Source organism: Limulus polyphemus, unplaced genomic scaffold, assembly GCF_000517525.1.
Source record: "Limulus polyphemus unplaced genomic scaffold, Limulus_polyphemus-2.1.2 Scaffold1812, whole genome shotgun sequence".
NCBI classification, from domain to species: Eukaryota; Metazoa; Arthropoda; class Merostomata; order Xiphosura; family Limulidae; genus Limulus; species Limulus polyphemus.
The window spans coordinates 118,789-130,580 of NW_013667422.1; the positions used below are offsets into that span (position 1 = coordinate 118,789).

At 35.7% G+C, this 11,792-nt stretch overlaps 1 protein-coding gene across 1 annotated transcript in view; it reads left to right on the forward strand.

Moving 5' to 3' along the window:
* The window catches only part of LOC106465015 (zinc finger FYVE domain-containing protein 26-like), a 158,721-nt gene that overhangs the window by 69,250 nt on the left and 77,679 nt on the right, over nt 1–11,792 (forward strand). The window contains exons 15-16 of the mRNA XM_022392838.1: nt 9,890–10,131; nt 10,591–10,718. Of these exons, the coding sequence (XP_022248546.1) occupies nt 9,890–10,131; nt 10,591–10,718 (370 nt within the window). The remainder of the gene's footprint in view (nt 1–9,889; nt 10,132–10,590; nt 10,719–11,792) is intronic.

Sequence of the window (11,792 nt, forward strand, 5' to 3'; positions counted from 1 at the left end):
CCTTGGTACAATTATATGGGAATTCTAAAGAATGACAAGTATTCACACCCTGGCTCATTCAATTGTCAACAGGGATCAATGAAGCATTAACATAGTGTTGCAATTTACATTCTGTAATAGCATGGAAGAATTAGCCCCATAAAATAGAAAGAATGACAAAATATTCTCTTGCCCTAACCCTTTTGCACAGTACTGTACATTAATAACTTTGTTGTTATAAAATGATGTAGAAATTGTATGAAAATGTATGAAAATGTTACACAGTAGTTATCTAATTAACTTCATAAATTCAAGAAATGTTTAAACTTTTGTTTTATAGTATCTTTAGGCAATTGACATGAATATTATTTATTTTCTGTCTCTATTTCTTTTCCTTTGTAGTAGTGCTTACCCATAAACTATCTAGGAAGAAAAAATTGTTGTGTCTTCTAAACTTCTAAAAATGGTATAACTTTAACCACAACATTCTTGTGTGAAACCACTTGTATATTACCTTGAAGGTCTTGACAAGTGGGTAATGCTATGCTTCAAAATGACATAAATATCTTGCTAATACATGTGCCTAAAGGGTTTTACAGTGTTGTTTGGTAAGTCATTATTGAGCTTGTGGAAGTTATTTTTATTTGGTTACATAATTGTTTCAGGGGGTAAAAAAAAAAGAAAACGGTATGAAACAAAACTAGCAGAATGAATGTATACAATGGAATTTTTTAATCAATATTAAAAAACTTTGATTTTAAACATTTCTCTAATATTTGTTTGCAGTTGTTTTTCATTGTGTATTTCAGTAATTATATGTAAATTTCCATAAATCATATTGTGTAATTAGAATAAAAACAGACAGAAAATTTGTAGATTTATTGAAAAAACTAAACATTTTATGGATACATTTACAATGTTTAAGCTAATAACATTAAAAATAGGAAGTCTAAGAAAATAAAGGAAATATTTTCATTACTTTTTATAAAAGCAGTGTTTTTACAATAAGCTTTCATAAAGTTCAGAAACTAAAAGTTGATAAAAATACTAAGCCAAATTTTTTTATTAGCACAGATATCTTATAGTATTTGGGAATTTTGTACTAAGTTTCATGCAATTTGATTCAGAATTTTTATTTTCCAAATACCAGGTGCATCATTTTGATAGTTAATACAAATACTAAGAAATTCTTCTCAAAAATATGAATCTTTATCAACAAGACAGCAGTTTTTTTAAACAAGCATCCTGTCACATTTGACATAAGCAGTGCTTTTTTCCAGAAGGTGTGATGTACACACCAAATATCATCTTTACAATGCTAAGATATTGTGTTTTAGACCCCTCAGTCAACAAGCATATTGAGAACAACATAACTGAGTGTAGCCAATTTCCCAGTAATAACTTCTTGTGATTAAATTCATCTTCAGAAGAAGTTACCAGGAACTTAATTCGAGAAAACCTGTATAAATACCCTTGTAAGGCACTATGGTGTCATAATCTCCCGAAGAAGACTTGTAGTTGAAACGTTGAGAATGAAAAGATCCTGACATATCATTCATAGTTTCACTGCTACCTTAGTATCCATTTGTCAACATGAATAATACAATACCTTACCTCCACTTACATAATAGCTTTTTCTGATTTGTGCTGCCCTCTATATGTGCAATTTCCACTCACCACTAGCCTTGATGCTCCCACCTATCCTCACGTAATTTCTTGTGGTACAGCTGCACTGTAGCATTCAAATGAGCATACAACAACCTTCCACCAATAGGAGTACAACACACCCTCTTAGTGCAGCCGACTCCCGTGATTTGGCATTCCAGTGTGCAGTTGTGCTCAATTTTGCTGTGTACTTACAATTTTTGTGTACTCTTTTTACTTAATTCTAATGTATTTTGAGAACTCTTAGTTTGTTGTCATTTATTTGCTGCTCACTTAGTATTTGTGGAATATTTTAGTTTTTCATTTCTGCACACTGAATTATCACTTTAATGTTACTATAGTGACTTCTGTTATGGATCTAGGTACTACTGATTCATCACCACTTATTACTTCTGTGGCATTGGGCTCCACACTTTCGATGGAGGAGGTTTTGGTCGTGCTGCATCTTGAGTTGGAAATTAACTTGCGGTTTGCTACACATCCGTAACTTTGGTTTGATCTCTTGTTTCCATGTACATCGAGTCGTAATGGAGAGGATTTGGACAGCCTTTTCCCATCTTCAGCCTTTGCTGCACCATTCTGTGCTACCCCTCTAGATTTCCCTCAACCTTCATCAGCTTTTTTGGGATATGATTCTACACCATCATTGAACTATTTGCCCCCCCCCCCCATGATATTCCAATAATTATGTTTGGGTGCCAGCATTTCTTGGCTCCTATGTTTGTCTGATTCCTTTGCCTTGGCTTATCATAGGTCTGAGTTTCCATTTTTAGATTCTCAGACCTTGGAATCTCTGATTCAAGCATAGGGTTCTGATACTGAGACAACACTAAGGTTTTCCCCGGCTCAGTTTTCCTGTCTTCATCCCACCCTCACTACAAACCTTCATTATCTCATCCATCCACTTCATTTCCAAGGCTATCCACTGTTCCCCTGATGGGTTTTTGGAGGATAAACATACCCTTTTCTTCCTCATGTTGCTGCATTTATCTTCTTCAGCCTTATCTCTTCATACGTGGCTCCTTTGTTGGGACCTCCTTGGCAGGAATGCCCTTTTATCTCATGTGTGACTACCTGCTTCCTATCTACATCATGACTTCCATGTGGTCTCTTTCTTATGACAGTCTATTTTTGAGGATCTTCCTGATACTTTGGAGTCTCGAGTTGAGTGTCTGTGATTATCCCATAGGTTTTGGCACTGTGGGATTGTGGTAAGCCAGTTTTGTTCACCTGTTCACCACATACCCCTGTGTTCTTCAAGTTCTAACAGAAGGACTATTCCTTTTATTTTTTTGCCCCCTTATCTTCATAACCCATTTCCTTCTCTCCTTACTTGGGATCCCATTTCATGCCAGCATCTTTCAAAGGCAATTCACAATCTCTCACACAAGGACTCTTACAAACACACTTCTCTGGGGTTTATATCTTCAGTTTTTTTGTGGTTTTGAAGCAAACCAGGGATTGGTGTCTTGTCATTGATCTCTCCAACCTCAATTGCTTCATTGTCTTCCCATGGTTCACCATGAAGACTTTTCTCATCCTTTGTTGGTCATTCACTTCAGATCTTTGGATGACCAAGATTGCCGTCACAGATACTTATCTTCATATCCCATCTCTCCAGTATCCGGGTGTTACTGTTGATTTGTTCATGGAGGTTGAATGTTTCAGTTCCACACTTTACCTTTTTGTCTGGTATAGGAACCATACATCTTCTGTCGTGTCGGCAGAGCTTTTTTACACCATTTTCATACTTGGGTTGGCAGTTTCATCATTGTATGGATGACTTGTTCCTTTTAGCTCTATCCCAACAAGCCTCTCACAGTCATACCCACTTGCTTCTACAGAATGCAGCTTGTGTGGGGTGGCATATTAAACTGGAGAAGACCTATCTCACCCCTATGCAGTAACTTATGCATATGGGGGTGTTTTTCAACACCTATGTCAGTGGGACCCAGCCTTCTCCTCATTGTTTGAAGTCAATGGAGCTCTTGGTTTCTAAAGCCAAGTCCTTTCCTTTTCTATCTGTCTGTGAGGTTCTCTTTCTTTTGGGGACCTGGGCTTCCATGGAAACCTCATACCCTGGGGTCAGGCACACGTGTTTCTAAATGGGTGTTGCACGATCAATGAAATCTTGTTTGGGACCCATTGGAATCTAATATCCTCTTCCCTCTTTCCCTACAAGTTGACTTTGCCTGGTGGCTCAACAGAGACACCTCGGCTGCCATTCCTCTGCCTTCTCCACATCTTGCTTTACAGATGCTTCTCTTACAGGGTGGGGAGCGTATCTGGATTCTTTGGAGATCTCTGGTTGTTGGACAGTGGTTGAATCTTCACTTCACATCAACCTTTTGGAACTTCTTGCAGTTCGTTGGGCTTTGGATCATTTCCTACATTTAGTATTGGGCCATTTGGTCATGATTTATTCCAACAATTTGACCATTGTCTGTAACTCAATCAGCAAGGGGGCACCTGTTCCCATTTGCTTTGCTTTCAAACATTGGATCTCCTTTTCTGAGTCCAGTCTCAACAAGTTTGTCATCTTGTTTGTCATATCCTGGGTGCTCTTAATCTTTTAGTGGATCAGTTATCTCATCCTGACAAGATTCTACTGATGAAATGGTCTTTTGCTCCTCAAGTCTTTTGATGGTTATACTCCCTGTTTGGTACTTTTCTTCTGGATGCATTTGCCACCAATCTCAATATCAAACTGTCCCTCTTTTGGTCTCCAGTCAGGATTAGACCAATTTTTACCTTTATGCTTATCCTCCTATCCGTCTTCTTTCTCATGTTTTGTCTCTTATCAAAGCTACTTCATTTTGAGTCCTTCTAATTGCCTCTTTCTAGCCTGCCCAACCATGGTTTCTGATTCTGAATCTCTTTCAATCTTCCCCTCCCATACCTCTTCCACTCTCCAGATCTCTTCTACCATATTTCAACCTGCTGTTACCACACTCTGGCTTCATGTAGATTTTGTCCAGTCCCTTGTGAGGCAGTTCAGGCTCTCTATATGGGTAGCCTCTCTTCTTTCTCACCTGGTCTACCCTTTTATTTTAAGTATTTACCAGTGGAAATGGCACATTTCTGGAGTTGATCATTGCAATGTGGTATCTCACCTTCCAAACCTAGTGTTTCCCACTTTTCTGATTTCTATACTTGGCTCTTTCTCCATTGCTGGGTATAGGGCAGTCTTGTATAATACCTTTTGTATCTCCCTCACCTGTTTCACTTCTTTCACCTGATTTTTCTGCCCTGTCTGATTTCCCTACCTGATTGAAATATCAATGTGATCCTTTGTGCCCTTACCCTTCCTCTTTGCATGCTATGTTAGATATCTTTGCTGCTATCAGTGTCTCTCATACCCTCTATCACCATATCTATGTTCTCCTTTATCTGGATTGTAATTTTTTCCCCAAGAGTCCCTCCCCTCTCATTTGTATTACTATTCCAATCTTGATTGTCTTTTGTCCAGTATATACTCTGCATTGTTATGTTGCCAGCACTACTTCCTTCCGTAGATCCAGTTCCCATCTTTTTATAAATGGAATACTTCTTCTATCCATTATCTTTCTCCTATCACACTTACTAGTTTGATTTGCTAGCTTATTTGTCTTACTTATGTGTCATTATCGGAGGACTCTCATTGCATTTTCCAAGATTCCTTCCACCAGATACATCGTTTCATCTTTTTCCTGACTACTCTCTTCCATCATCCATTAAAAGAGATTGTGCAGACTGGCATGTGGACCACTATTTGCATCATTTGGCTATCACTTACTGCCTGTTGCCATACTACATACATCATTTCGACTTTGAATGGTAAGTTCTTACTTTACTTTTATTTCTTCCCTTTCCAGTGGCTCTTTCTCCTTTCCTTAAATGTAAACGCACTTGCACACCACACAGCTGTACAGGTCTATAACAGTCACTGAAGAGATGGGGTGTTCCACAAGACCACTGGAGGTTGCCTCATGGTATCTTGCTTCATAAATAATGCCTGCACCAGACTGTACCAACTCATGGACTATTGGGAGTAAAGCAGTGTCAGGAATGCCACCCATTCCTCTGGTCCTAGTTGAATACATGGGACTGGCCTGCTTTTCAAAAGAGGGTTCTGTGATCACCCGTTGCACTGTCTTATGGTGTTGCATTCTTCTAGATTCCCCACCAATGTTCTCCTTCCTCTCCCAATGGAGTACAGAAGTTCTTGCCACTTACCAGTTCCAAGCTGCTGGGGTGGTGGACCATGGAGGCTGGCTTTCCCCCATCTTACTGCTGCATGGATGTCGGCTTACAAGCATTCTGGTGTTGAATTGGTGCAGGACCAGCCAAGTCTGCACACCTGTAGTTGGTAGGGGCCCTCCTCCTACTTTGAACTGGACAACAAATTCCTGTTGCTTCCTGGTTTTGGACTAGAGTTGAACCACCACATTTGCATGCCCCCATCCTATAGTTGCCTGAATGTTGGGTTCCTGAGAAGCCTGGTGCTAGTTGTGTACTGGGTATGCATACATGTTTTCTGCCTGGGTTGTTGGACCAGAAGTTGTTTTTCCCTTCTGCTTCCTGGTATTGAGATGAAGACATTTGGGACCTCTCTCTTACTGCGTACCAGAAGACCTGATGCCACCTGGTTTTGGACTGGAGTTGACCAACTGATTACGGTCTAACATGCATAGTCATTCTGCACCATGTGACCCATCCAATTACAGATTGTACATGCATCTTTTCTGCCCAATTGATCAAAACATATCTTTACAATGGGTGAAGAGTATACTTAGTACAGTTGAGATGTGGTCTCCTAAAGGTGTGAACCTATACAGTAGGGTATCACACTTCATGGGTGCCTTTCAAAGAATGCTCATCTTGTAAACTTTTGCATCAGTCCCTTCACCATTTCAGCATGGGAGTCTAGGTATTAAAATGTACCTCCTCTCACATTTCTCACCTTTCTTCCCAACTTCTGGTGCATCTTTTGTATCTAATATCAAAGTGATGATAGGGCTCTACAGTATAGAGTGAGTTAGCTGTGCTAGGAGGGTCTGTCACACTCCAATTGGTGGAGAATTGTTGCATGCTCATTTGCATGTTACAATGCATCTATACCATGGGAAATTGCATAAGGGTAGGTGGGAGCATCAAGGCTAGTGGTGAATAAAAATTGTGCATATAGAGTTAAAAAAAGCTATTATGTGAGAGGAGGTGAGTATCTAACGGAAATAAATTTTCAGTGTTGGAAAATTTGAACTATAAGTAAGTTCTCAATCTTTACTTCTGTATATCTCATGACACTTTCTCACTCTGAATTGCTAAATTTAGATATCCTTTTGCACCCCTGTTTGAGCTTCTGAGTTTTAATGCAAATTACAAACTTATAGGTATTGCTAAGACACAATATAATTTTATTGTCTCCAATCACCTTGATTTACAGAGATACAAACTAGAAAGTCAAACCCACATGCCACGCTCACTTATCACATACTGTCTTTCAAAAATTCTTTTTGACATTTGTTAATACATTATTTATAATGAGTAAAAAGAGAATTATGTAATAAGCTAGCTCATTCTAATGAATGCCTTTGAATTATATGACTTGCCGATGGAAAGTTGCTATTGCTGAGTTCACCTTGACCATAATTTTTATTCATTGTTACAGAAGTAATTATAATGTAAAAACTACAAACATATTAGGCTAGATAAAAAAAACCTAAAAGAAAACAAAATTAAATATAAAAATTTCTTAGCAAGATATGCACGTGAACTGCATGTGTTTTATGTAGTTCAATACTTTGTTTTAGCATAACTTAGATATTTGCCAGATGTTTATAGCTTTGTTATGCATGTTTAATGATTAGGCATGGTTTAAAGACAATAAAACAATATAAAAACAGATATAAACTGTTACAAGCATTTAGGATAAATACTTTCCAGTTTGCCCCTGAAGAAGAAAGGTCCACCTTTTGAAAATGCTTGGGTTACAGGGTTTTTATCACTTTATATTAAGGTTTCTTGAACCTACATGTTTTTCCAACATCATGTAGGATAGGTAAATGTAATTTTCTCTTAACTTAAAATCTATAGTATTTCTAGGAAGAAATAAAGTAATTTAGATTTATTTATTTATTTATTTTTTTGTGGTGGTTACGAGGTTGGCCAAGTCAACCAAGTGTTAGGGTAGAGAAAATAACAAAAAATATAAAGTTTTACTGAAAAAAGAAACTTTTGATATTCACTTTGAAGATTCTGTAGGTTATTTGAGTGAAATTTGAAAACTGTAAAATGAAAAAAAAGTACTTGTAGTCTTAACATGGAAAACACTTTACACTCAGACTAGTCAGAATAGGACTTCATAGATTCACAGAGAAATATTTAGTAAAAGAAAATTTAAAAACCTGATTTTTTTATACGCATAAGATTTATAATGTGTACTAAATGCTTGCCAAATTTTGTGAAGATACACTTACTACATTAAAACTTATAGTATCTATAGTTTTATGGTTACATAGTGGCTAAAAAGTCAAAATAACTGACCCCATGTACAGAGAGTTAAATGGAAAATTTTTAAAAACATGTTATTTTACTAATTATGACTTTCTACTAGAATATGCATTGAACAGAACAGTCTATTATAATAACATACTGTTTTTGTCTGTCCTGAAAATGAACATGAGCACACATTTCATTTCGATGGATGTAAACAAAAGGTGGATGTAAATATATTTCAGTAAACATTTTGTACAACAGTATATCAAAAGATTATCAAAGTTTTTAAAAAGTGTTATGTTAGGTTGTAGAATAACATTATACATTTATTTATTGATAGCATTAAATACAGTAAAGTACAGCTCTGACCAAACTAAAGCAAAAAACATACACAAGTTACAGTGTTAATATACCTCTTTATTGATAATAGGCTGTACATAATAATGGCGTAACTAATGTTAGGCCTAAGACAAGTGGACTTGTAGGTTTTGTGTCTGTAATTAGAATTATCTTGTATTATTCTAGAAATCCTGTATTTAAAAAAGTACTGTTGCAATAAAGATACTAATTTGACCACAAATATTTTATGGGTCTCTCCTAGTTACAAAATAATTAGAATTTGTAATATTATAGCTATGGTTATGACAAGATAGAACCACCATTAGAAAATAGTGTCAGCCATCTCCCTCAGTTAATTGTTAAACGTATCAGACGTCTGATGATCAGTCACACGAGATGAAATGGGAATGATTAGCCATTCAACCTGTACTGTACAAAACTTAAAGTGCTATAACTTGTTCAATAACTATACGTAAACATCAAAGAAGACATTTGTAATTTTACTCATGTTTAAACCATAGGAAGCAAGTCAATCACAACATGCTGTTTTAGATTGCCTTCATATATTTTAAGTTATTATTAGTGGATTGTGTAACTGTTTTCAATAATACAGTTGCTTGGATGTAGAGACTATCACCCACAATACAAGCATATGACTATTACTTGATTTTGGTTCATTAGAATTGTAGGGTACCTGTTCTAAGACTGAATCAAATATTGGTAGTTGCAACTGAAAACCATCACAGTGCATGTGATTGGCAACATACTACTCACTGAAAGACACAAAACACCTCACCTGTAATGAATGCCAAAAACATATCCAGTACATAACGACATTTGGAACTGTTGTTTTTAAAGATGAGTGTTACTTCATCCTGAGGCCTGATAACAGGCATATAATTATTTGGAGAGAACCTGAAATCATTACCAACATTATGCATATGAAGGTGGTGAAAATATGATATTGGTAGGAATAAACATTGGTAGACAAACCAACATCTACATCCTGTGGGATAGCACAATTAATATTATGCATTATATGGTCACATTTTTCAGTTCCTTGCTTCCGTGTGCTGGTGAAATTGGCTCTGAGTTCCGCATAATAGATAATATCTGCTAAGCTGGTTGTCATGCTCCTTGAAAGAGAAATTGACCATGTGATGGAGCATACATGTTCTACAGACTTCGATCTCATCAACCATGCGAGGGATGCCATATCATAGTTGACTTATCGCAAGTTTCAATTATCTCTCAGTTTTGTGCACTATACACTGAAGTCTTTTGTGTAACTAAGAATTTTTTCATGCAAATAAAACCCTTTTTATGGATACCAAGTAGAATTCTAATAGCTTCTAATTAGTGAAAGAACTGAATCTTTCTTTTACTATTGAATAAAAGTTGAAATAGTATTTTTTTATTTTTTTTTCAGAATACTCATTAACCAGAGAGAATGATAGTATTCTGAATGTTCAAGACATGAAAGCTTTAATACAGGAAAAAACATTATGTAACTGGATAGACAGATGCTGTGAGCTGAAGTTTGTTGACCTCAACAGTTTAGAGACAAGAGCACAAAAGTTGTGTTTCTTTACAAATGTGACAAACATAGCCTGGGTGCTTGCAGTTTTTTCAGAAGTGGCTTTTCTTTCATGTCATACAATGCCCACAAAGGTATTTTATTTTCCTCAGTTTCCGTCAATTTGCAGAATAAACTTTGCATGTTATTTGATATGCATGCGTGTGGTGTGTTTTCACACTTGTTTTTGAGCATGGTCATACCTCCCCTCATGATTCGTTTTTTTCAATTCATTGTTTCTTCATATATTGACGTAAACAGTTTTCTGATATTGGTAAAGAACAAGTCAGGTTTCCACACTTTTTTACATTCTTTAACAATTTTTATTTAGTTCAAATTAGGATTTCATGAATTTAATCCAGTTGACCAAATTAGGTTTTGGTTGTTTGAGAATTAAAGGAACTTACTTTGCTTACTTACTTTGATGCTATACATTTATGACATTAATTGTAATTTCAGAACAAGTGCATCATTTTTAATTTATTATTAAAATGATATATATGTTGCTTATATGTAATATTTACATCTAATGAATATTATATACAATTCTCCAGTGTTCTTCTTCATCTGGCTGTGATGTAAACCATAAAGTGCAGTTCCAAATTGCCTCTCAGAATAGTTTGGAATCTTTGATGAAGCAGAAGCTAGTTGGTATTGAAATTGGTCAGCTGGGTTTTGTCAGGTAAGTTCAAAAGTAATGTGGAAACTCAGTCTGGAATTATTTATCACACTTTATGCACCTCATGTATGAAGTAACTAAAAATCATATTCTATTATACATAAGATAAAATATTTTTTAATAAACATTGTGTATTTTTATACAATTCAGACATTGTCTAACTTCTGAATTTTTTTTTTCAGAGTTACTATAACTCTATAACATAGCAAAATCAAATACTGATAGGGTTGCATACAAAGCTCAATGTGTAGATGATGAAATATTACAAAGCATAAAACATCTACCTTTTAGATCATTTGAAAAATTCTAAGCTGTATGGTTATAACAATAGAAAATGCTGTATAATTGAATGAAATATGTGTATTAACCCTTTCCAGACGGGTCACGGGTGAAAGGTCATGTCATCGTGTTTGTTGACTCGCAATAAAAATTTTACTGAACTACTATTTCATGAATTTATGTCAATATCTTTGGTATCAAACTGTAGATCATAATTCAAATTTTAGTACTATGTATTACTCAATTTCTTATCTTAAAAGCAAATATTAAAAAATAGATATAAACATTGATTTTTGTGTGTGTCATGTGGTATGTTGAATGTAGCATTGCTTCAAATTAGATGTTTGTGATGTCAAAATACTGAGTCTATAGTTTCATATGAATTAGGAATTCATATTACCAATGTTGACAAGCTAGAATATAAAATAAGAAGGTTTTATCTTTTCTATTTGCTAAGATATTGCCCAGGTAATGAATCAAACACAGCGGCACCCTGCTCATCTCTTTCCATTTTTGGAAACTCTCCTATATATACACTTCTATGAATAACCAATTAAAAGCTCAGAATGTCCCCTATTGGCTTTCTCAGCCATTTTAATATGTTTGGACATCATCTCTTTCTTTCAAACCAAGATTTCAAGGTGGTAGGTTATGTCTTTCGTCTGCTTGAAATTTCACATTTTTTAAAAACCTAAATACAGCTTAGTTACTAAGCTTGATAAAGGATAGTGGAATTCTGTGGTATTGATATAGTAATTTATGATTTTTGGTCAGTCAACTGTGTGTGTGTGTGTATAT